Source organism: Cololabis saira, chromosome 9, assembly GCF_033807715.1.
Source record: "Cololabis saira isolate AMF1-May2022 chromosome 9, fColSai1.1, whole genome shotgun sequence".
NCBI lineage: Eukaryota > Metazoa > Chordata > Actinopteri > Beloniformes > Belonidae > Cololabis > Cololabis saira.
This window is the reverse complement of record NC_084595.1, coordinates 21,382,265-21,409,381: the sequence shown is the minus strand read 5'-3', so window position 1 is coordinate 21,409,381 and position 27,117 is coordinate 21,382,265. Positions and strand designations below refer to the sequence as shown.

The window sequence follows — 27,117 nt, the reverse complement described above, 5'->3', positions numbered from 1 at the left end:
GTTATTTGGATAAACTGAGCCCAGGTTGGGGATCTTAAAGGTTACTTTACCTGAAAAAATATTAAAACTTAATAAAGTGCCATATTAACAGCGCTACAGCTGAAATTAAAACAGCTTTTGGCTCTCAGCTTCATGATCTGTGGGGATGAAAACGAGGGGGAGTGGTGACGTGATGACGTGGCTCTCTGGTCAGCTCCTGGGCAGCACCAGCTCTGTGTAAAAGCAAACGGTTCTTACTTAGAACCAACCGCGAACCGGCTCTAGCACCAGCACTAGCACCAGCCCTGGAACCAGCTTGGTGTAAAAGGGGTATGTGGGGTTGCTGGTGGCCACACACACACACACACACACACACACACACACACACACACACACACACACACACACACACACACACACACACACACACACACACACACACACACACACACAGCCACACAGACATACACGCACACACACACACACACACACTTAGCTTAGTTGTGATTGGGTCTCGGGACCTGGGACAGTTGCTGCTCGTGTTTCTGCCGGTTCCGTGACTGTTTCGTGTCTGTTGTTTTTGCGTATATATATGTATATATATTAATAATATTAATAATATTAAAAAAAATAAAAAAAATAATTAGGAACAGACTGAAGTACAGCTTATTTGAAAGGGTAAACAGGAGAGACCTTTCTTTGTAAAAAGAACACGACAGCATGGCTCAGGTTTGCAAAGTTTCATTTAAAGAAAAAATATGTGAAAGCATATGAAACATTATTTAAATTGGATCCTTGTTCCAGATGTCTTGACAGATGAGATGGCTGGGGAGATGTCCAGTTCCTCTTATACAATTTATGTGCACGGAGCCACATTAGGCAAAATCAAGACACAGCATGTCAAAACCACCTAACACCAACTGTCAAGCATGATGTTGGAGGCGTGATGATGTTTTGCAATTGCAGGGCTTAGGCACCTCGCTGTTATCAAATCAGTCTTGAAAACCTCCATATATTAAAGTAAAAGTTGAATGTGAAAAACATCTTACCAGCAGGTAAAACCTGGAGGAAATTGAGTCATTCGACAGGGCACAGTATTCCATTCATTTGAGGTTGTACTGACCTAATTCTAAGACCTTATGGAAATGCTTTTATTATGTTCTGACATAAAACCATCAAACTGAAACAGGGTGGCTTACTTTTTCACATAACTTGAAAGAGCAATGTGGAAAAGCATTGAGGAAAAAGTACAGCTTGATATGTAGAAAAAGACCCACAAGAAAGCCAAGACTTGTCAGGTTTTTTACTTGTGGGATTTATTCTTCTTGTTCATTCAATAAAATATTCAGGATCTGACCTGCATGTCAACAGGGTAACTTTTGCTCAAACGAGAAATATGTCTCAAAATATATTGTGAGCTGACCTGAGAGGTGGTTGATCTCAGAGATAGTTGCCTCCTGTGAATGAAGACAGATGATAAGTGAAGAATCCCTCTGTGGCTCCAAAATGGTTGTAGACACAAGCTCAAGGCAGAAGAAAAAGAAAAAAACAAAAATCAGAATCAGAATCTTAAAACACAATTTCAGCTCTTCTTTTAAACAAACCAAAGTACATAGAACCTGAAAGTTTACGTTGTAGAAGAATTCTGTCGGTTATTTGCTCAGGAATGTGGAGGTGCAGATAATTTTGCAGAATGATCTGTGAAATATGCTTCTGATTTATATTTGCTACAGCTTTATGTTGTTGAAAAATAGATCTTTGCTGTAATAATGGCCCAGTCATGATACAGTGCCCCGACAACCAAGCGCAAAAGTAGGCTTTAATCATATTAATGGCAGTGGTATGACTGTCTCAAGTGTGCATGGTTATACAGCACACAATCTGGTTGGACATTCCCCTGCATGTCTTGCTATTATCTGCTGAACTAGACGGATATCTGTGGAAATAATAATGTAAATAATAATAAATAATCAGCTTGAACCCAGTTTCAACATTAGTAACATAAGATCTGTGTGTGTGTTTCTTTTATTTGAAAGCTAAAAGACCAAAATATTTCTGTTGATGGCATCTGTCCTCAGATGTTTCTTCATCAGCTAGAACACTGTGGTTTTAGTACAACATAAAACAAAACAAAGCCTCCCACAGGCTTTAAAGGGCTTCTAACGAATTAAATCACCTAAATCAATGTTCAGATGCATTGAATAGCCATGCTTAAATCTGTGGTCTGCAGAACAGAGAGCAAATTACAGTGCTGCCAAGAGCCAAACATAACTGTAATGTAACTGTATGTAATTAGGAAACGGTCGAGTAGGTCAGATTGTTTTGCCTTGTTTTTTGTCAAGCAATGATCTCGCAAGCTCGTTTATTAGAGGAAACGGATGTGCAAATATTTTGCAGTTAGCGATATCTTTGGCCATGGAAATGCTCTAACCTCAGCTGCCTTGTAGAGGCTGAGTGACCCTGGAGAAGTAACCTATAAAGTTGACTAGGAATAGGTGATAACAGGCACTCCTACTTGCTTATTTACAGTCTTCATTAACAACCCAGCTTGTAGAATGCTTTTTTATAAATTTTCTATGTTTAAATAAATTGATCCAAGGAGATTTTTTTTCCCCATTTTCTTTTTTTTTTCTTTTTTGTTTTTTTTTTCTGCTTGAAGGTTCTCCAGTCAACCGTTGTTGCAAGTGTCTTTTCCCCAAAACAATCTTCTGTAGTGATATTATGTTACAAGAAAAACATTTAATTAAACAATAATTTCAAATAAAACTTTTAATACAAAATAGATGGCAGTCTGGGAAGGAGGTAGACTTCTGTTTTTTCAACATGTAAGGATTTTTAGATACTATCCTAATATTTTAAAACAAAACAGAGGCAAAGTAAATAAATCTTGCAGGCTAATAATTGACCGCAGGGACAAGAAAATCTCTTACTTTTTATGGTACTGTTCATCAGGCTACATACTTTTGCATCGTGTGCAGAATGCTTTGTCTAATTTTAGTTGTTGCTGTACAGCAAACGAACAATCTGTGCAAACATTTTAATGAAAAACCTGATTAGTGCAGAGATCTGCGATGAGAACACTGAAATAAACTGCAAACCAAATGACAGATTTCTGTTTAGCTTTTCTTGACATCTTAAGAGAAGACTAAGTTGGACGTTGACATGTACTGTTTGTGAATTGGCCCACAGGGTGTATCGACTATTGCTCGTAACTTTCTCTGATTATTTTACTGCCAGAGTTTAAGACTTGATACTTTTGTTTGCCCTCTTCTTTCCCTGCTATTCACTGTTTCCTCTAACAGTGTTTATTCGAGTCAAAAAACATGTTTCTTTAGAGAGACCTATTGAGGATTAAATCAAACTGTGAGTTTTTGCTTTGCCTGCAGACTGGCTCTGCATCTAAAAAAATGTTTATAGAAAAGAAGTGTTCTAATTAGGTTCTGTTTTGTTGCCCTTTTTTCCCCAAACACATTAGAAAGCTCAGGTTTTGTGTAGTTGACTCAAGAGGAATCATGTAGTGTTTTAGGATTCCTACATAATGCTGTGTGGAGTGAGTTGCTGTCAATCACAGAAATGAAGTTAAGCTTGGCAGCTGGACAACACGGCTTTGAATGCAAAATGCACACCACATTGCTGGCTGCAAATCTTTCTTTTAAACAAACACATTTAGTTAGTGTGAAAGCGCACAGCTTTTCCTTCGGATCTAGTCTGACAGAGAAACATTTCTCTCCCCATGCTTAAATAGCTTTCTCTCTCTCTAGCTCAAAATAGAGCAATTTGTTCAGAGAGTTAGCTCCTTATTCTGACAGGTTTTAGGTTTTAAACTAGAGATTTAAAGCTAGTCCATCTGGAGCTCCAATAAAAGCTCTTTTCAGAAAGGATTGAGTGTGGGGTGAATAGCCCATTCTTCTATATAGAACACCGTATTTCTTATGGGTTCAAAGGATTAACAATTTCAGAATAATAAACTTAAACTGGCCTTGATATATGCCTGTGTGTATTACTGCAATATGCAAACAACCAACTGGAGTGCAAAACCACCATGTTACTAAGAAATCATGATAGATATGGATATAAACAAGTTTGTTGTTTAGAGTTAAAATATAAGTACCCTTTTATATTGCTGCCAGGGTGGTTTAATCTTTTGTAAATCAGTACAGGCCAGAATGTGCAGCACTGAGACAGAAGGCCCCTCGACCTGTTTTCACAGGTAGAATGTGAAAAACGGAGTAAAATTACACAATGTCAGCCACGGTTATTGTTATAGTCTCTATACAGACCTGAATTAATGAAGATGAGCACAGCATTGCAACACATATGCTTTTTTATTCTTCTGTGGGAATACACTAAATGTTCTCAGCTCAAGATTAATTAGTGCTGTAATAGGCCGCTTCAGCTTATGTTGTTTGTCTGCCAACCATCAGATCTGAGATGACTGAGGTTCACGCCATCATTTGGATGCGCCAAGACAGATGGTTCAAAGCAATCCATGGTTTAAACACTGTATGTAAAAACATCATTTGAATTAATAGCATATTTGCTTTCATAATATGTCTTCTTTCAAAATGGTGAACAGATAAAAAAAAAAAAAAAAAAATACAAAGGCTGGCCCAAATAGTATTTTATGGGCTTAGTAGCTTCACTGTTCAGAGCAATGGGATGTGAGTGCAGAGAGGGTAGAGTGGGTGGAGAGGAGAACCTATAGAGACTCTGGAGTAAAGGAAGGTTTATATATTATAAAGGTTTATAAAACAGTAGTGAGACTATAGTCCTTCTCTAAGGCTTTGAGACAGTGGTACTGACCAAGAGAGACGGCACAGAGCTGGAGGTGGCAGTGTTGAAGTTATCAAGACTTGGGGAGGGATGAGGATGAGTAGGATTAAAAATAAGCAAATCAGAGGAGCAGCCAAGGTTATATAACTTAGTGACAAGGTAAAGATGGACTGATTGACAGTTAATACATCAGAGAAGGATGCTGGGGATGAAGGTAACAGGTGGAGGGGAAAAAAAGAAAATACTACAGAAGAGATTTCTTGATGTTGTGGAAGATGATTAACAGTTGATTGGTGTGATAGAGGAAGATGGAGAAGACAGGGAAAGGTAGAAACAAGTGATGTACTGTGGCAACCTGTAAAAGGAAAACTGAAAAACAGAAGAAGGCAGGTAATATATTATCTACTATCACATATATATGATAGCAGCCAAGCAACTATTTCAATAAAAAAGCAATTATCCTAAGTACAACAAACTAAACTATAGAGCACAGCATGGTATACCATTATAATATTAAACAAACAAGAGTCAAGTGTGATGTATGACAGCTGTTTACTGGGACTGTAAACGTGGTAGCTTCAGTGATGTTATCTGTGTGCTAGCAGCTCGCTGCTCAATTCTACCATTTCAGATTCTTATAAATAGTTGATTGTATTGAACTGATGCAGGTGATTGTTTTATGACTTTTGTTCAACCATATAGGCTAGATTGCAAAGGCCTATAAAGCAGACTGATTTTGTCTCATTATTGCCTTAAAATTCTGCCTCCATAAGGTCTGCAGGACGTTGTTTTTTTCCAACAGCTGAAGTAAATAGACACATTACTGCAGGTGACGTTCTCAGTCCCCAGTGAGTGAGTCTGCGCATGGTCATGCAGAGATTGTATTATATTGTCATTATGATGTTCATTAGGGTGACCGTCTAATGAACAAATATCTGAATATCCAGATATCCGGGCCGAGCCCTGATTATTCTATTCTATTAGATAAGAAATATGTGTAAATATAAACATAAGTGACATCTAGTAATAAATCTCAAATTATGTTCAGCTTCTAGAAAATCTGTGTAAATAAATTGTGTTTAATCAACTGGTTAGGTTTCACTTTGAAAATAATGAATAAAAAAATTTACTATTTAATATTGTTCTTCAGCTTAAAAAAAATCTGCATTATCTGATTAATTTATTGATAAAAGAGGCGTTAAAACTTTCACAAATAGAAAGCTTTGACTCTAATTTGTTGAGAATTTTAAACTGCTTTATCCAACATTCAAATTTCTGATCATGGTCTACAGGCAAAGCAGCAGACATTTTAAATGTTCATAGTTATTTGCGTGATTAAAGACATATTTGGTTAAACCCTTCATGCAGAAAGAAAATCCTCAACATTGTTTTGTAAACTTTTTTTTAACATCTTCACCTGCAGTTTTGCTCATTAAAATTAAGTATATGCCCAGCAGCTGTTCTTGCCTCTGCATAAATGTTCACAGTTGGCTCAGTCACGACTGCAGCAGCAAAAATTTGACATTTCATACTAATGTATTTAATAGCTTAGCAGGAGCTGTTCAGCAGTCTTATGTATTTTCCACAAGACCATTTTTGTTGCCTCATTTTTCCTCCAGGATGTCAGCATTTGTACACTGACAAGTTTTCTGCTCCTTCTGAAACAACTTCTCTTTAATTGGACAAATCTTTGTCTCATTTTGCTGTATCAATGCTGAATCTGCACCTGCCTTTTTTTTTAATGCAATCTATAAATATGTTTGTAGAGTTTATCGCAATGCCTCATTCACACACATTTTGGCTACGTTCACACTGCAGTTCCCAAGTGACCCAAATCCGATTTTTTGCTCATATGTGACTCAGATCTGATTTGTTTATGACAGTGTGAACAGCACAAGTCACATGGAATCTGATCTTTTCAAATCAGATTCAGGTCGCTTCCATATGTGGTTCTAAATCAGATACAGGTCTGATGTTTTGCAATGCGACCTCAGTGTGAACAGCCAGGTCGGAATTAATGCGACTTTGACGTCACACGCAGAGCCCGGAGCCGCGGGGGAGAGACACGGGAGACGGCAGGGGTCGCCTCCGGGCCGCCTCCGCCTCTCCTCCTCCCCTCCCCCGCGCTCACCTCTTTTTCGCCTACGACTTCAGATCAGACGAGACAACCCGCTGAATTTAAGCATATTAGGCTACTAAATAAAGAAGCTAAGGATTCAAAACAGCGAAGCGGTCGTGGTTGCATAAGCTGCCCGTTTTACAACAAGCTGGACCGTGTGTTAGGTGATAAACCCAGCTGTCAGCCGCTAGAGCTGCTTGATAGCTCTGTCGACACAGGCGAAGAGGAGCCTGAAACGCCGGAGAGCAGAGCTGACACTCCGGGGAGCGGAGCTACCTTTAGCCCAACATACGGCTTGCTGCGTGTGACGTCTTTGTTATTGTTCCTCTGCGCATGCGGTTCAGTTCAGGGCCGCGATGCGTTCGAGTCTGATATAGGACACATTTTAAAAGATAATGTGAACAGCCACATAAAAAAATCGGATATGGGAAAAAATCGGAATTGAGCATTAAGGACTGCAGTGTGAACATAGTCTAAGTTTCCATATTAAACTAAATTGTATCATCCAGTTGAGGAAAATTATGAGCATTATGAGTAGGCTAATCTCTCATGTTTATAAACACAGAATAGTCATAACGGTGCTTAGTTTTTGTTTTTGGAGAGGTTAGGGCAGGGGTCGGCAACCCAAAATGTTGAAAGAGCCTATTGGAACAAAAACACAAAAAACAAATATGTCTGGAGCCGCAAAAAATGAAAAGTCTTGTATCAGGCTTAGAATGAAGGCAAATGGCGAAAGGCGAAATATCGAGAAAAAAGTCTAAATGTTGAGGAAAAAGTTGAAATGTTGAGAAAAAAGTCAAAATTTCGAGAAAAAAGTAGAAATGTTGAGAAAAAAGTCGAAATGTCGAGAAAAAAGTCGAAATGTTGAGAAAAAAGTCAAAATTTAGAGAAAAAAGTTGAAATGTTGAGAAAAAAGTTGAAATGTTGCGAAAAAAGTCGAAAAGTCGAGAAAAAAGTCAAAATGTTGAGAAAAAAGTGGAAATGTCGAGATTAAAAAGGAGAGGAAAAAGGAAGAAAAAAGAGAAAAAAAGGAAAAAAAGAAGGAAAAAGGAAAAAAAAGGTCAAACATTTTATAAAAAGCTCCAGGAGCCACTATGGCGGCGCTAAAGAGCCGCATGCGACTCTATGGCCGCGGGTTGCCGACCCATGGGTTAGGGTTACAAGGAGGCACTTAAACTCAAAGATACAAAATGCTACAGAAATTAACAATTGAAAAACTCCACCTCGGAATACATGAAGTGCTTTAGAAAGAAATATTTTCCCTGTACTGACTAATCTGATTTATTTTGGCCCAAAATGTCAAATTTAATTGACTTTTTTTAACATTTATTTCATTTTGATTGTATTGTTTTTATTTATGGTTATTTTGTGTCTTTTATCTTTACATTATTCATTTTATTCTTAATGTATGTCATTCATATGTTCAGTACTTTGGTCAGTAGTTTTTGAAGTGCTGCATAAATAAAGCTGGCTTGGCTATTTCCATGGCAGATATTAGCATAATCACCCATTGCTGGTGATTGCTGAGAAAAAACTGCACAATTGTGGCTTGAAGAAATTCAAGTACCAAAGATCTGTTTCAAGTTTCTTCGGAGTAGGGCAGAGCTGTTCGTTTTGGTTATATTTGCTTAGTCTTCAGAGGTTTGTCTCAATATGTCTTAACCCCGAGAGAAGGGAAAAAATAGTGGCTTGACTCATATTCATCTTTATCATTGGATGCAGGCGCTTCTTCCTCAGACTCATCAAATATGTGCAGTACTTCATTTTGAAACTGCAATATCATTGAAATTTCAACATCAGTGTGCTTTATTGGTCAAAAAGAATATGTTGTTTTTCTCCAATCTCAGAGCAAACTGATCATTTAGTGTCTCTGTCCGAAGTATGATGTTGTTGTACAATATATGCCTGTGAAAGGAAACGAATCATTGAGATGACCAGTTTGTGATATGGACAAGTCCATAAGGGACATGAGAATACTCAGTGACACATAGATGGGGGCCTGTTAAATCCTTCCAACCAAAGCCAAAAGCTTTCAGACCCCTTTTCCTGCACACCAGGATGGCATAAAATAGTTTTTTTCCCCCCTCTGTCTGCAGGTTGCCCTCAGTTCTTATCTTTCTGTCTTTAGTCTCCTGCTGGGATAACACTGCTTCAGACATATCAGAAATCCATGCCCCACCTGGAGGCCCTTTTTAGCCTCCCTTAATGATATCCCCACTGACCTTGCCAAATCACTAACAGCTGCCCCCTATTTTGGGGTTATCTATGCGATCCACAACTTTACCAAATAGGGCCGCGGCACAGCATTACAGTGTGTATTCTTTATGAGTCGATCCTCTTTAATCTCTAAGATGATGCTTTTATGAACCTCAAAATAACTCTTCCTCCTCCCCAGTGAAACCACAGGCCCATTACTCTTTATTAGCTCTTATGGTCTTTAATGTGGCCATCTATTAGATGCGTGGAAACAAACATCCCAAGCCAGTCCCTCTGTAGACTACCAACACGCACATGCACCCACATGCATTCATCAGTATATACTGAATCCTAATTCAGTAATTCAATTTATGTTACATTATATTCAGCTCATACCAGAGACAGAGAAAACTAACCTGCACACTTTGTTCCCTTTTGAAGATTTTCAAACTTTGCATGGTAGCTGCATCTAAAAACCCCACAGACCTGTATCTGCCTGAATGATTTCTTCTCTATAAAGGCTGACATGCAGTAATACCATACTGTGCCATGTATTGATTCTTCTCCTAGTCGCTTTTTCTTGAATTTCTTTGTGGCTGAGAAGCATAAATCATCTGCAAATGATCCTTGAAGGAAATATTGTATTTATTATTCTTGATGCATGGTCACAAATTCAATAGCCCTTATTAATTGAACATAGATGGTGAGAAATATGATGTGGATAATTCAATGAGACTGGAGAGCTTCCTCTCATCCCTCATGTGAAAGACTCTCCTGTTTGGCATTCATGGCAAAGTGCACGACTGATTCAGGGTCTCAAGAAGGGTCAGAGTGTAATTGTAGACCTCAAAAAAATGAGAAAAAAGTATCTCTATGCCATTTTTTCATTGGGAATTTATCCGTTGTTTTTAGAACAGTGCAGTGGAAACCAGAATCAGAAAACACCTTTATATTTGTTTCATTTGTGAGGTCATTGAAAATTCCTTCAAAACTCAGATATCTCGCACCAGTCATACATCTTTTACTTTAGTAAGCTACATTACACATTCAGTGTTGCTTATTATCTACTCTTTCTCTCCCTGTCCCCAATATATATTTTGTTTTTAAATGTGTGATGAATAATAAGGATTGGCAGCTAAGTATCAGTCACCCAGACAGCCATTCACCACTGAGGAACTTGGCTCCCTTTTGTTATTTTTGCTCCGTTTTTGTTACTCTTTATTTGAACCACATTCACTAACATGAGCACTACGTAGTTTTAAGCTTGATATGCAAGTTGACAGTCTCACTGACAAAGAACTCTTGATCGGAAGAAAACCAGTAAGCGATCAGTTCTCACCAGACGATCTTGGAACTACTCAAAGACGAAACAAAGATGCTTGCTGACACATAGCTAAGACATCTCCTTCGCTAAACAGATCTAACAGGTTAAATCCCTGGATCTTGCAGCGCCTCTAAATCCCAGCTACAGCCAGTGGGAATGCGGGGCGTCATTGTGAGCGAGCTGGAGAGACTCTTAGTCAGTATGGTTACATGCACGTCTAAATCCAGCTATTGGCAATAATCGAGCTAAGGATTCAACTAGAGTTTCCGAGAAATCAGAGTATACATGCACAGGAAGAGAAGCGAATTCTTGAGGGAGGTGCGTTTGACTCTGTGGCGCCGGGTGGCGCTAAACGCCCTTTTGCGTTAGCATTCTTCTGGTTACTTGGAACAACTGGAAAACAAACGTGGCAGATTTTAAGGAGACGTAGACCACTGTTCGCCATGTCTTCTTCTTAGTTGTTGTCTTCTTCTTCTGCTACTGCGTTCTTGTGATGCCGTGACTGTTGTTATTCCCACTTCCATTGTCTCGTCACTTCTGGAAGGAGGAGTCCCAAGCCAGTCAAAAGCTTGGTTAACTGTTTCTGTATACATGCTGGAATATCTCAACTTAGAACCATGTTATCTGACTCTAATAGCTCCATTTCAAGAACTCCAGTTCGGTTTGACTACAGCCCGACTAAAGTATATACATGGCTTTTAAAACTTTGATACCAGTCCGACTAAGGCAATAATTCAACATTCTCTTTGTGCATGTAAATGTACTGAATGTATCTTTGATTTATGTCACTTTCAAATAACCATCTCCGGTTTCACATGAGGTTTTGCATTGTGACAAATTTGGTTGGAAATTATATAGAGCTGACCAAAATGTCTCATCATGGATAGTGTGACACTCCAACAACTTCAAGACTATGAACTCTATGACGGCAAGTTGTGTGGTCTGAAAAGCAGCACAATCTGCCGATGACTTAAAGCCTGAAGATGGCTTACTCAGCCTCAGCATGTATGAAGGCCTCTGTTTGTACCATCAGTTCTGTTTCAGCTCGGCATATACTATTTTTAAGCCCGTGGAGTAGGATAAGTTTACCTGTAAAGCTTCATAGCTGTGTCTGACACAAGTGGGGAAAAGGTAAAACTGACTGGATCCTCAAGAGTGGCATCAGATATTTTTTGGCAACCAAAGTAATTGTAACTAAAGTATTTTATAAGTCTGTTACGTACTGCATGCTTTGTACTGCCTCCAAAACTAGATTAGAGAGAAAATAAATGACTACCGACAAAGATTCAAGATCAATTTCTCCTGATTGATTCATAGATTGTCTTCCACTGAGCTGTGGTATGTCTTTAACCAAAGTCTGTGCTTGTTAACTCCCAGGTTGATTTCATCAATCAAATAGATATTGTTTTAGGTAACTGCAGCTATCCTTGAGCTGTAAGTGAGATGTGAAATCTGTACTTTATCCATTGCAGTCAGACAGTATAGCCTAAAAGAGGTGCTTTATGCTCATCTGGTATTACATTTCTTAAAGGGGACCTATTATGGCATCTAATACCTATTTTAAACAGGCCTTGAATGTCTTAAAAACAAACTTTTGATTGTTTTTGCTAAATAAATTAGAAATTCAGCCTCTGAGCCATGTCTTTATCTTCCCATTCTCTAACCTCATTCTCTATGCGGGATACTGAGGCTATGATAATGAGGCTCTGTGCTGATTGGCTGCCTGACGCGATGACGTGAATGACGCGATACACCGCTACGAAAAAATACAGTTTCAACATTTAACGTCAAAACAAAATAAGAATTAAAGCTGCAAGCAGCGATGAACGGGCCCTTGCACGTGCAATTTTCACCAATAAAGGTCAAGGACTCAAAACTAAGTCCGATGACACCACCCACGACTCTTTATGTCATACCATTCAAAAGTTATGGCAGAGAAGAGAGACTATCAAATATAGATCAATCAGGAGAAGGGGCGGGGCTAATTTGCACCAATTATGTTCAAGGACTCAAAACCGAGTCCGATGACACCACCCACGAGTCACGACTCTTTATGTCAAACCATTCAAAAGTTATGGCAGAAAGTAGGAACTATCAAATATGGACCAATCAGCTGAACGGCGGGCGCGCTTTTTGGCACCTATCGTCGCGACGGTAACGCTTTTGACTGAGAAAAGTAATGCGCATCGTTGCAGGATGGAGACATTTTGATGTATAACACACCTGGGTGCACGTTACGATTCGGGCGAAGAAGCGACCGAAGAAATGGCATAAATTGCGCAAAAATTACACGATGAATTCAAAATGGCCGACTTCCTGTTCCGTTTCGGCCATGGCGCCAAGAGACTTTTCTTTAAGTTGCAACATGTTACAGGTGTGTAGCGATTTTCGTGCATGTACATCAAACCGTATTGTGGGGCTTGAGGCACGAAGTTTTCGAGGGGGCGCTGTTGAGCCATTAGGCCACGCCCATTAATGCAAACAATGAAATATCAAATTTTTCGCCAGGCCTGGCTTGCGTGCAAAATTTGGTGACTTTTGGGGGCACGTTTAGGGGGCAAAAAGGCCCTCATTTCGTTCGAAGAAAAACAAGGAAAAAAACGAGGATAAAAATTCCTACAGATACAATAGGGCCTTCGCACTGTCAGTGCTTGGGCCCTAATAATAAGATCAAATAAAATAGGCATTTGCAAGGTGCAAATGGGCATTGAGGTAGGTGAGTCTGTTTATGCAAATGAAAGTCGTGTGGGGGATGTATGAGTGTGTGTGGGAGGGAGGGCGTATGGGGGGTAAATGTTTATGAGCTGGGAGGTGGGGAGTATGTGTGTGTGGGTTTGTGTATGTGTGAATGTAAGTAGGGGGACTACGAGTTTGGGAGCTGGACAACCCTGGGCACAAAGGTATGAAAACGCGATACATCCCATTTTGACAGTAGATGAAAAGTCAGAGCCTCACCAAAGGCATTAGGAGGAAAGTCACAGTATCTTATGACATTGCATCCATTTCAATCCTGATTGAAATGGTTAACAGTCTGATCAAGAGATGAATTCAAACAGACGGTGCCTTTGTTGTGGTTTGACATATATGGAGCTGTTCTAATGGGTATTCACCTATAATAAAATTAATCTTGTGTTACACAAATGCCGCAATGGTCGTCTTCATCTACATTTCTGTATAGAGCAAGAAAAATCAGTTATGAAAAAGTAGAGTCAAACATTTGAAATTATCAGGCTCGTCATACTGTTGTTGGCTCTCTTTGTACATATCAGTGCCAGAGAATAGAGACATTTAATTTTACGATGTGGGTCATAAAGAGGTTGCTGAAATAGACATTTTCTAAGTTGAACTATTATTTGTCTTTGCATTTCTCTGCCAACTTAAAGCTATGTGTAACACAAACATCTACCATCCAGAGAAACGTGATTTATTGTGTGATTAAATTTAAGATCTGCCTCATGACAAAAAGATTTGCTGACTTCAATACCAGACGGTTTCTTTCTCTGTGGGTGTAAAGAGTATATTACACACACATGACTGTTTTAACTTATTGAAGTATGAATTTGAGGTGCTTGTACCATTCTTTATAATTTCTGTTGTATACTACATTATATAAAATAAAGTATTTCCTACATTTGTCAATTATTACACCTTGGAATTATTTTGTAGTAATTCTTATTAATTAGGCAAATGTGTTTTATTTTTAAATACCGGTATATATATATATATAAGAGGTGTCAAATTCCCATTGTAGCTGGACAGGCATGGGGAGTAGCGGAGAAGAGAAGTGAAAATGGAGGAGCATGTGCAAGTTGTCGGTCCAGTGAATGAGGAGTTTACATTTCAAAAATGTCCCGACGGCACCATTGATAAAGGTAGATTGATATGTGTTCGTAGCAACTTCGTGCGACTGGGGTCGACCGACAGGAAAGAGGACACGGGGTTTAGTGCAGAAATTCTTATATTTTATTTTGAATCACCCAGACGCCCGTGACACCAGCACCTTCAGCAGCTCTGTCCTTCCTCCCAGCAGAGACCCTTGCTGGTGTCCAGCCGCTGTTCAAGTAGCCAGGCAGGGTGGAGAGATTGATTGGGCAAAGGTGTGCCCAATCAGCTGAGTGGCTGCTCCCTCGTAGCCCACACCCAATCCTCCACCCTGCCAGTTTTCTTTTGTGGAAAGGACTTTGCTTACCACTGAAGCAGCTCATGTTTAGCCACATAAACGCAAAGCACCCGGTCCCGAGCGCAGCCACAGCTAACGTTAGCAGCAAAGATGTTAGCAATTTATCAAGCCACAGCAACACTCTTCACCAAACTAAACTCGAGGAGAGCAGCCCGTGCATGCACACGTCTGCAACGGAGAGGCTGGCGAATGTTCTTGCCAAGTGGATGTAAATGGCTAGGACTGCATCTCCTCAAGTCTGTTAAAAAAAAAATAAATTACTTTATAATGCCACTTTTTTGGTTATATATCAATTTTTTGATCTGCCACAATAATGTAATGGATTTAAAAGAAAACACCTCAAGTTGAAGGCAATTTTTAGGTGAGATTAAAAAAGAGATTAATTAGATTAATTAATTAACAATCTTTTTTAACAATCAATTTTTTAATTGCTTGACAGAAGAAACCAAAAACTTACAGCTATTTAGGATTGAAATATACCTTCTACTGTTATATCTTTGCATAGCGACAGCACCAGTTTGCACTAACCCTATAACTGGAAATACTGTAAGCCAATCTCATATCAAAAATGCAAAACCGTTTTGGTTTGTGTCTACATTGTTTTCTCTTCCAATGGATAGGACGATACATGGAGAAAGTCCACATTTTCCTAAAGTAGTTTAAAAAGACTGATTGTTAAATCACAACAGACAGCAGCCTTTCCTTGGATTACTATATGAGATCATCATATGAGAGCGTCCTTCACTATTTCATGTTCGTCATCAGGTGGCATAACGATAACAACAGAATACTGCTATTGTTTAAAACTTTTATCTTTGGCTTCGACCGTACTATTGCCATCACAGTTTTCCAGATATTGATAATACTGTCATTGTCTTTCTGACAAATGGAAACTTTGGGTGATATCAATGCAGGTGTTGCAACTTTTGGACTCTACTGAAGGTCCATATCCATCTGTAAATTTCATAAAACAAATCTCTTTTGGTGAAACTTTTTAAAAAGGATATCATTGTTTTAAAGTTACCCTATGCTGTCCACATCAGCATAGTTATTAAAAAGTGGTGCAGAAGTGGATATTAGCACTCCTAGGTGGGTTGCAGACCACTCAGAAGGTTTAATACATCATCTAATGTAGATATGAGTCAGTAAGGCAATTTATTGAGGCCACAGCAAATAGTTGTGCTTTAAAAAAAATCTAATTAAGACCCAAATCTTGTTGCAGCCCTGTAATTTAGTTCCATGATTCCCATTACTATAATTTGCCAAGGCCTATGGACATTATAAACAGAAGATAATGAATACGGCCCAGTACAACTTGTGTATTGCACTTGATAATACTTGGGACATGTTAGCTGTGTATCCCATATGCATTGCTTTATCACTTGCAGTTGTGGTTAAATTGATAGCAGGTGGAAGGTTGGTGACAATGTCAGGGAAAAGACCCCATACAATACTAAAGAAATTATTGTATTTAATTGGGGTGGCTTAAATAATATTCCCATGGGGTAAAGCTGCAGATATCAGAGTTACACATCTCTTGCATGGAAGAAGAAAAAAATTAAATAAAACAGAACTTCTAGAGTTTGAAAAGTAGGTTGATGGTGTGTTTTTCAATTTTCGTGCCAAGAACAGAGCAGCTAAAGATTCATCTGGAAATAGCTTTTTTTAAATGATTCATTAAATCTAATCCATGACACAGGCTTGTTGAATTCTGATTATTTAAAAAGAAAAAAAAGTCTTTATTTGGCTTCAGATAGGATTATTTTTCACTTGATAAATTCAGTGTCAGTTTTGAGGCTATAGCTACTCATAAACAAGGTTTACATGCTTATGTTAACTAGAGGGATTGGCTTTAAATTATGTGTGGGCCTGCAGAAACGGAAACACACTGCAAATACTGCCTGCATGTAGACATGATTAAAGTCTCCTTGTTTGAACATCTTGGTTGGAAAGAAAACACGAGTTAAATGAAACGTTACATGACGTGAGTTCATGGCTGATTTTGATGTAGTTTTGTAATGATCACATATACCTTGTAAGGTTCTTAAGTAAGACTTTGGCAGAGACATACCAAGGTCAACTGCACTTTTAGATTAAAAATGTGTATATAAATGTGTGTATACTGTATATATATATATATATATATATATATATATATATATATATATATATATATATATATATATATATATATATATATATATATATATATATATATATATATATATATATATATATATATATGAAGGCCACCTGCTTGCTACTTTGCTGTCCCCTGCTGTTGCTGCAGGAACAGCTCTGAGTTGTGGGGATTTGGACATGGCACATCTGGGGGGGAGTTCTGGCACAAGGATGTTGGCAGCGCATGTTTTCAGTCTTGTGGGTTGTGCGGTTGTTTCTCAGTGGAACAGGTTTGTTCCAGCACATCCTGCAGGTGCTCAATGGCTTTGGCATCTGGAGAGTTTGGAGGTGGTCTTTGCCATATTACTCGAGCCATTCCTGAACAGGGCTTTTTTTTGTCTATTTGTACTTACAGGAATATCATATGCTACTCTAAATTATGTGCAAATGATTCAACTGTACTGTAAATTATCTGAGGAGTTTATGAACAATCGTGTAAAAATTATCACTGGTATCAGGGTTATTTATTTTACATTAATGTGCTATAACTTCAAACACATAATAACCAAATCTTATCATGGCAGTGAACCAATGGCTGATTGGCCATGTGAGTAAGAACACTAGTTCCCCTCTGGAAACGAAATCTGACTTTTTTTACTCTAAATACTTGGTTGTGATTAAGATTTTTAACTACTGCAAATGTTTTCATTGTACATTTTTGCTTATTTCATCTAACTGTCTCAGAGGTGCAAAGAAATTGTGAAAAAAGATCAGATATTTTCAGTTATACCTATACACTATTATGTCTATTTAAAGTGTTGTCAATTTGAGGCGCATAGAAACATTTTTTTCTTGAATGTCCTGCAGTATTTAGGTGACAGAGCCAGATGGGTCACTGCATATGGTGTGTGCCAACTGCAATCTAATCTACACCTTAAAAGCCTACTCATAAAAGAAACAGCCAAAGTTAATGCTCTAAATCTGTGCTTGCTCTGCACCAATCCGTAGGAGGTTGCCAGATGTTAAAGTAGCAATTTCTGAATAGGAGGAGATCTTTTAAAGTTTTCCATCAAACATTGTCTGGTTACAAGAGATTCAGTTTTATTAACTTTACCTGTCACTGGTTTCAGTGCTGTGCTTTCCTGGGGTATTTAACTTACTTTTGTTGTACAGAATAATATGTCGAAATGATTCGAAATACAGGGCCACAGTTGGAAAAAACAGCAGCCGCTCAAGCTACATTTATTCATGAAAAGTGTACATGGATTTGTGTGCACAGTTTTCGGGTTGTGAATAAAATTGCAGGCTGGAGCAAAATTTAATTATTTCTGTCTGAACTGAAAATCGTACTTCAACACAGGGATTGAGGCGTGTATTATTCAGGAGAAGTCTTTGCTTGCACCTTATTTGAGACATAATGGTTTCTTTTTGTATATGTTTAATGCCACTTCTGAGGAACTAGAGGATGAATTTGTCACAGACTTAATGCTGCACAGTTATGTATTATATACAAGAAAAACCTCATGCCAAAGGTCAACATAATGCCAGTGCTTGTTCAGTCAAAAAATATAGTACCCTGTATTTTTGTGCTCTTTTGAACTGTTTCCTGCTGTAAATTCAGACTCTAAACTACCTCTACTACTACTACTACTACTATTACTACCACCATTTAGAAGACGCTTTTATCCAAAGCAATCTGAGAGAACAACACAAGCAAGACATCACATAGGAGGGTACATCATGGATAACTGCTGTGAGTCCAGGACACAGGTGCTTCCATGCTAGTGCTAGAGGATTAATAGAAGTGATTCATTAAACTGGACTAGTTGTGCACATGGTTTGAAGTTTGAATATTCCCTGCACGTTCTCCACCCCTGTGCGGGACAGCAGCACGGAAGTCAAAACGAGCACTATGAATCCTGAGCTCTTGACTGATTTGTGGTCTGTTTGCACATTGATTTACAAGTATGATTAGTGGGAAGAAATATTACTGCCATGATGAAAATGGGATTGTGAGGAAGTATAATTATGTAGCGGATTGATCTTAAAAAATAGGTCAAAGATCACTCTTATTGTGATTAAAACTGTCTCTGTCTTGCCTCATTGATAGGCAGTGATAAAGACAGACAATAATTATGAGACCCTTGACTGTTATTATTTTACAGATATCTGCTGGCTCTTCTTTCTGTCCTTGTTTAGGATTTTTTCAGATACACTTACATCATGCAGCCACTTATGTAACTCTGCCGCCTAAAGTAATTTTATTCTTTGTTGCCTAAAAATCATTAAGTGGAGTGAATCATATTTTATAAATAGCACAGAAAGCATACCAAACTGTCATATATAGGGCTCTAACTACACTGTAAAACACAGGAATTAACTAATATATTATCCTTCTATTTGTTATGAAACTACTAAAACTGATTAGTTTGGCAAAGATATTGCTGTGCTCTCTTTCAGCTCATCCAGTTCTCCCCTGCTGACTTGGTTTTTTTCTAAGCTCAAAAATCTTCTTCTAATAATGATGAACGGGATAATGAAGCTTCGCTAGTCCAGAAATCATTTTTAATAACTAATGAGGAGCAGACTTGCAGTTTGTTTTTGTATTGGCTTCAGTACAAAGCAGCTCTTATGTGAACAATTATACAATTAAGTTCATGTTGAATGACGAGTTAAATCCTCAAATTGAGAAAAATGGAAAGCCAATCTATCTATAGCGTGATCACATTCTTCTTGATTCAACGTAACATACTCCTCAGTTTAAACTGATCTTAATTCAGTTGGTTTAACATTTTCCTGATGTATAAAAGTTATTGCTCAAAAGTTTAGTTAATTAGGCAGAACCTAAAGCTTAAATACCTAACTTGTGTCAGCGTATTGACTGGTGAACATACGTACTGTAGCAATAGTTTCTTTTTGGGCTCACTTACTTTTAACTTCTAGTTTTGTTTAAAGATTAATACAAGTGGTTGTTTGCAGAGTCATAAAACATGATTCTCTGGTCAGCCTCTAATCTCTCATCTTTTCTCTTCTGTTTTCCAGTAGCCGACTCTCGAGTCGTGGGGGGCTTGCAGAGATATTCCTCCATCCCCACATATCTGCCTGTCAACTATCAGCTGCTAAATGCCGACCTGGCATTCTTCCTGAAGGAGGCCAACCAGGACTTCATGAGGAACTCTAGCCTGATGTCGCGGACCGAGCCTTTCTTCATCTACCAGGCCAGAAGTTTGCCGTCGGTGAATGCTAGCTACGGGCCTCTCTCTGTGGAGGAGCCTGTCCCTGTTGAACTGTTACAGAGTCCTGGGACCTTTCCTGCATCTTCGGTTTTTACCTTCAACTGGAAAGTGCAGACTTTTATTATGAACACGCAGATTCATCTGTCCAAGCCCAAGGTCCAGGTGCTGTTTTACGTGGCAGGCAGGGACTGGGATGACTATAGTACCATCGAGAAGCTGCCCTGTGTACACATGTTCGCCTTCCATGAGACCCAGGAGGTACGTGGCACTTGCCAGCTGAAAGGGGAGCTGGGGCTGTGTGTGGCGGAGTTGGCGCCGCTCGCCAGCTGGTTCAGCCCACCCAGCGTAGTGCCAGGACGCCAGAGGAACCTGGAGGTGTCTGAAGGCACCCCAGTGGAGCTCTACTACATGCTACAGTCCACAGAGGCAGGAGAGTGCCACTCAGATGAGTCGAGAAAGGACAGCTTCATCCGTTCAAGTCAGGAAGGGCCGTTTGGCTCTCACACTTCCATGCCACTGAAGAGGATCGGTGGCGTGAGGTTGTACCAGAACCCCACTGAGCCCCCTCTAGCTGAACACAGGCTGGATAATAACTTTATGGTGATGTTGCCAGCTACACCCATGAGACAGAGGGAAACCATGTCTGCTTTCATCTCTGTGTCGCCTTACTCCACCGTGGAAATGTTTACTCTCAGGTACGAATACTTTTCACTGTTTTTTACATGTCACATCCCTCAAACAGAGGAACTCGGCACTGACGTTAAGCTGATTCCTTTCTGTTCTATTGTGGTATCATTCCCTTAAGATTTAGGCAATAGCCGTAAAAACGCTAAACAGAATGAGCACACCTGTCATCAGTTATGAAAACAACAAGATAAGTGCAACATGTCTTCCTCTTTTTTCTGCTGCTCTGCCTGATTTCAACCGGTTAAACTCTCACCATCCTGCTGTTATTAATCACGTATAACATTTAATTTGCCGTCATCAACTTAATTTTCCATTTCATGAAGTCCAACAATTGAGTAAGTTTAAAATAACGATTTGATCTCAGTTAGAAACACTCCTGGCTACTGTTATAATGAGCAGGTCAAATCTTTATTGATTGTGAAGTCAGCTCGCAGCATTTGAAGAACTGGATAGTGACCCCTGTATGGTTGCCGATAGCAACCATACTGAAATTAGAGTATTAAGAATTAGAGAGTCAGATGATAGTTCAATGAAAGTAGAAATTAGATTAAATTAAATGAAGTCCAGGAAACAAAACTTGGCTCCTGAAGGAGGCTGTTGCTTATCATTAATTAATGTATCAACTATTTCACAATGTCTCCTTCTAAGACATGAAAGGAAAATGTGCAATTTTATAAAAAATGTTTATGATCGATTTGAGTTTAAGCACTTAGCAACAAAGAAAATGGAAGTTAGTGAGTTTCTTGGTTTCAGATTTTATTTCAAACTGTTAAGCAGTATAAAAAAAGTTTCAGTTAAGCTTTAAATCTAACTTCCCTTTTATTCCTCTTAAACATGAGCAGGTTATTGCTCCATTCAGCTCACTAAGCATGTTTTAGTCATCCTCAGGAGGTCTCATGAAGAGATCTCTCAGAAATAGCTTAAAGTTATTGGATGTGCTAATAGTTTCACACTGCATAGCAGAGACATTAACATGCAGCGCACATGAGGATGTCATCATTTAAAATGCCTGTCCATTAGTGTAATGACTGAAGCTGATCTTAATCATACTGCTTGAGAATATTTATAAGCCAACGGAGATACTCAGATTCCGGGTCAAGCTAGTTTATCAAACTGTGTAAAAACGAGAGCAATATGAATAAGTGTGTTTTTTTTTGCTTTCCTAAGGTAAAAGCCACAGAAACAAATTTCATGAACAACCTTTTTAATTTTCTAGCTGCTTACCATTGGATTTACCCAGATAACAACAATTGATGCACAATAGCGTTTAAAACCAAATACTGGAACCGAAATAACGTTGCTGTGTAGTTTTAACAAGCCAAACAAATTCTCAAGACACGTCCTTTCTGTGTTTCATTTAATCACTGAGTAGTTGTCATGAAGTGATAAGCCACTGGAAACTTTTTGCTTTTTCTCAAACAGGCGTGATTTGTTTCATCAGAAACGAAAAAAGCCAGTCTGGCCACTGAGGCAATGCCTGTGGTCTTTTTATTTGGCAGCACGGCAACATGGCAGGCGTACGTTGGCCATCTGAGAGTGATAGATATGGAAAGGCTTCTGTGTGGTCCTAGGTGATAAGGCTGTCCTCATACATGCATTTGTTAGGTTGCTTAATCACCAGAGTGAGAAGACTTTGATCTCTATATTCACAACAACATTATCATCTGTGTACTACACACGGCTGGTTCAGGCATTGTTTGCTGTATCTGTGAATGCAGGATGAGCTCATGATCCTGTGAAATTTGTCACACAGAACTGACACTACTTTAGTTCCTATTGTTAAGTGGATCCCAGGTTTTTAACACCAAAACTCAAAGCGTAATCCTTCATATTTAACTTTTTTTTGGTCAAACACTTTATTCATGGTTGAATAATATTTATTTATAAAACCTCCAATTTTCTTTATCCTTTTTCATGAATTAAAAGGTATATTTAGAAGTAAATTAAAATGATATCAGAGCTAAATTCAATTTCACCTGCTCCAGTCTACTGAAAGGCCAATGCTGCAATAAATATTAATGAAAGGTGATTTCTCCTCCTTTTGATAGCTAGTCATCCGCCTAATTTACTGCTTTGTGGATGCTCAGCAGGGTGTTTCTTCCTGGGGTTTTTCTATGTTGACATGTTACTTTTAATTTGATAGTTTCTGATCTGACCTCTGGTGCGTTAATAGCGTTTGTCACTCAGGAACTGTCATTTTACTCATTTTTTTAATTGTAGTTCAGGTTCATCAAATGTAATTTGCATTTTTTTTTTTAAATCTGGGTTGCTTTAAATGTTGCTACATTTAGTCCCTATCTGAGTCATCCTGGCACACGACCATGTTTCTGTTTGCTGTCTCCTCTTCCTTTGATAATCCATTATCAGCTGCAGAAAATGGCAAGGTTGGAATGAGAGCGGACCGCTTGAATTGTTATATAAAACGATGATAGTGTTTAAAATTTTACATGTATCTTCAGAGTGTTCTGCATGAGCAAGGTGGAGGAATCCAGTCAAAAGGGCACTAATGCGTAGGTATGCCCCTGGTAGTGTAATATATTCAGGATTAGAGGAGCGTTCTTCAAATACCCAAAAGAAGATCTCATGAAGTCAAATTTAATGTGCAAAAAGTAGTGTTGTACGTAGCTTTCTGGCAATTTTCTCCTTGTTATTTTGTGAAGAAACTATTGTGTGCAGTCAATCACTTTCAAGTTTTAATAATGTTATTGTCACGGGAAAGGAAAAAAAAATTAGACTTAAAATGACTACATATAACAATTCAACATAATGACACACACATACACATATAACATAATTACTGGGATGAGACTATTTTGTGCATGTGTTCATGTCAAATTAAAACTTTGAATTAATAATACAAGTAATGACTAGGGTGTGCATTTGCTCGGTGGTTCGCGCTGTTGCCTCACGGCTAGAAAGATCCTGGTCCGAACCTCGGCTGTGAGCTTCCAGTCTGGACTTTGCATGTACTTCCTGTGCTTGATTCTCCAGTCCAAAAATACGTATGTATGTTTGCTATAGTAAATTATCCATAAGAGTGGCTGTGAGCATTTGTGCTTGCTTCTCTGTATGTGCCCCTGCGGTGGACAGCCATTTGCCCAAAGATAGCTGGGATAGTATGCCTCAGCAGATCCCTATGACCCTGAAAAGGAAGAAGCAGGTATAGATTATGGATACAAAGCAAATAGTGATTTACTATGAAGGACTGCCGACATGTCATTGCTAAACCCGGAAGATGGAATAGTCTCCGGCCCTACTGCAACTCAGGGTGACTATAAAACATCAATGGATGAAAATAATTCTAAACCATGTCAAATTTCACAGACTATTTTCACATCATTAGTATGCTTCACATGATCAAACCTACCAGTTGTTTGGTTTGTAGTTTTTTCTTCATGGTTGCAAGGCAGAGGTGGGTCTGGCTGCAACGAGGCAAGCTATCTTGAGCTGTGTAGAGATGTGAATGTGCCATGCAGAGGTGCTGTTTGATAAAGCAATTCCATGTAACTACTTTATTGGAAAAAATAAAAGCTACTTTCAAGTGAGACAAGGGTGAGGCAATGCATTAACAATCAGATATCTTTTAAAATGTATTTGACGTGAGAAATGACAGACAGTGTCTGGAAAATCAACTCCAGACACTGTCAGGAGCTTCCCCTTCATCATTCATGCTTGCACCACCATTATTTAAAAAGTTTAATAATCCTGAACTTTCATTGCTTGGTGATATGAATTATGTGTGGAATTTGCTCAATATTGCATAGAATAACACTTTGATATAGTTAAAAATGTCAGTGTGAAAGAACATCATCAAAGAATAAATGAACAAAGCTGGAATTGGCAATATGAGCTCTTTAAATGCTGTGAAATCCTTTCTCGTATTCCCACTTTGATTTGTTGTTCTGAAAGAAACCGAGCTCACATCAAATCCGACTGAGCCTGTGCTACTCCCTGTTATATCCTAAAAACATTTTTGCACACGAGCCGACTTTTCCCAGATGCAAGGGAGTCAAGCGAAAGACGACGTGCAAAAGGCATCTAGGCCTATATGGGCATTAAATTTAATATTCAGGTAATACAGAATCAAAGTCATTATCATAATATGTTTTCTGGTGTCATTGCGCAAGCAATTTAGATTATGTCAATGATAATTCATTATTATCCCTTTGTGTTATATAGTTCATATGCAAATCAACTGCAATGAAGGGACTAATTTTACAGGATACTCAAGCCTCAAGTGGCTGAAGCTCCTCATCCTACTCCCCTAACACATACACACAAAAAAGAGTAAAAACCTAAAACAAAAAATGCTCTTTTTCCTATCTTCATGCAGCATGAGTCACTGCATAGCAAGGGCCATTATATTTGCATTGTTCTCCCTGACTATGCACAGCCATTACTTTAACAATAGATTAATCCAATCAAGCAATATATTTCGACATATTTCATGAGAGCTTCTTTTGGCACTCTGTATTTCTCACATATATGCAGATTACTTACAAATTTCAGCCCTGCTTTACTTGCCTTTGTTACCGCAGTCTTCACCGTTCTGAAACTGCCTTCCTTTTCCGTCTCAATTGAGAGAGTGGAAGAGTGGAGTGACTTGAAGCATTCACTTGAGGCAGTTTGCTCGATTTCAAGCACAGTTCTCATAAGATGTTATATATAAAGTTTTTGTTCCCCCCCACCCACCCCCCACAAATACAGAGGTGCACCTCTGTACCTAAAAGACTTTGAAGTATGAAACTAAATATGTTTCCTTTTGAGAAAACTGCCAAACCTTTCCCATGCATATCTCGAAATATAAGAGTGCTGCAGTAGTGATTTTCCATTTATAACTATGAGGGGCGAAGCATAAAGAATTTCGGGGGAAGTGCTTTAGTTTAAACCTTAAAACCTTTTTCACATCCCCAGCATTCATTCATTTTTTAATCTTAATTTTAGAGGAAATTTATCCAGTGACCATTAAAAAGTTGTCTTACACGTTGAAAAGGAACAGTTTATTTAATCTCCGCAGAAGATTCTCCTCAAATCTGTTTACCAGTTGTGACACCCGCTTTCTTGACAACGCCTATGTCAGTGTTGCCAGATTGAGTGGGTTTCTGCTCAATTGGGCTTCATTTGACCTTGCGTTACTTTTCTTGGTTTTTACAAAATATTTAGGAGAAATTGTTAACAAAAATGTTGCCATTATGGCAGAGAAAAGTAGAATATTTACACAATAAACTCACTGATATTTTCTTTTCTTGAATCTACTCAATTTAATTGTAGTCTTTGTTTGGAGCCTGAGCATTTTTTGGTTATTTTTTGGGTGTTGTGAAGCTTAATTTGCTTATGACTTGAAATTTATTACGCATTTAATAATTTAGGGTTTTAACATAGAGAATGTATGATTTGGGCTGGTTTTTCATTATTTGGCAGGTTTTACATCGGGCTTGGGCTGGAACCTGTCAGCCCGATCTGGCAACCTAGACCTCAGCGCTGGATTTCTTAGTCGGCGTAGTCTTGAGACAAGGCAAGCAAATATGGGTAAATGTAAATTTAGCAACAAACGGCTCGAAAATTCCAGTTTCTCATGGTGGCTGAAAGCTGTGCCCAAAGATGACAGCAAGGCTTACTGTGTGGTTTGCGGTAAACGTTTTAAGTTGGGCTCAATGGGGATCAAAAGCGCTGGAGTCTCATATGCAGAGTGGAAAACACGTAGCTTTTTCTGCAGCCCGCCAATGCCAGCCTCAAATCAACATCTTTTGCACCGCCATCGCTAATGGAGAAGAGGAGTATTGTATTGTGAGTGAGATAGCATTGTGTGCGTGTGAGTGAATGTGTGCATGTGAGTGAGAGTATTGTATTGTGTGTGTGTGTGTGTGTGACCGTGTGAGTGAGAGTTTTGTGTCAAGTGCTTCAAGTAACATAAGTGAGCTTAAGTGTTTGTGCATTCACATTGTTACACTGTTACATTGGATTCAAAATGTGTGACTGTCTTTTTCGTCTTAAATTTTGTTTGAAAATGGTATTAAAAAGTCAATTTAACTTGGTCAAACCTGTAGACGTCCTGCTACAATTAAATCTTCTTTTTAAGCATTGCTAAAATAGCAGCTATATAAATAGGATTGGCTGCGAACTGCAAAATATAGCAGTTTTTTTTTGTACTGTCACAATAACTGTAAACTGTGGTTGAACTAGTTTTTTATCTGTTTAAATTTGGGGAATGATGTGGAAGATGAAGGATGATGCTTGAAAGTACTCTTTGTGCGTCTGTTGTGCGAGTCCAGTCTCATGGTTTTGAAGTGAGAATCTGTTACTCACGCTGGCCCAAGCATGATAACCCCTAAACGCATTTGCTCTATCATAAATTTCAGGTCATTGCATTACAGTCTGAATTCAGGAGTGACATGTTTAGTTTTTGCAGACAAATAGTGGAGAAATACATAATGGTAGTGTTTCCCAAAATATGGTGGGTGTGTCCTTAACTCCTACCCAAACCACAACGTGAACAATCAGC

At 38.6% G+C, this 27,117-nt stretch overlaps 1 protein-coding gene across 1 annotated transcript in view; it reads left to right on the top strand.

Annotated features, from left to right (window-relative positions):
• Positions 1–27,117, top strand: part of si:dkeyp-14d3.1 (transmembrane protein 132C) — a 206,683-nt gene that overhangs the window by 19,484 nt on the left and 160,082 nt on the right. The window contains exon 2 of the mRNA XM_061730761.1: positions 19,735–20,623. Coding sequence (XP_061586745.1) covers positions 19,735–20,623 — 889 coding nt within the window. The remainder of the gene's footprint in view (positions 1–19,734; positions 20,624–27,117) is intronic.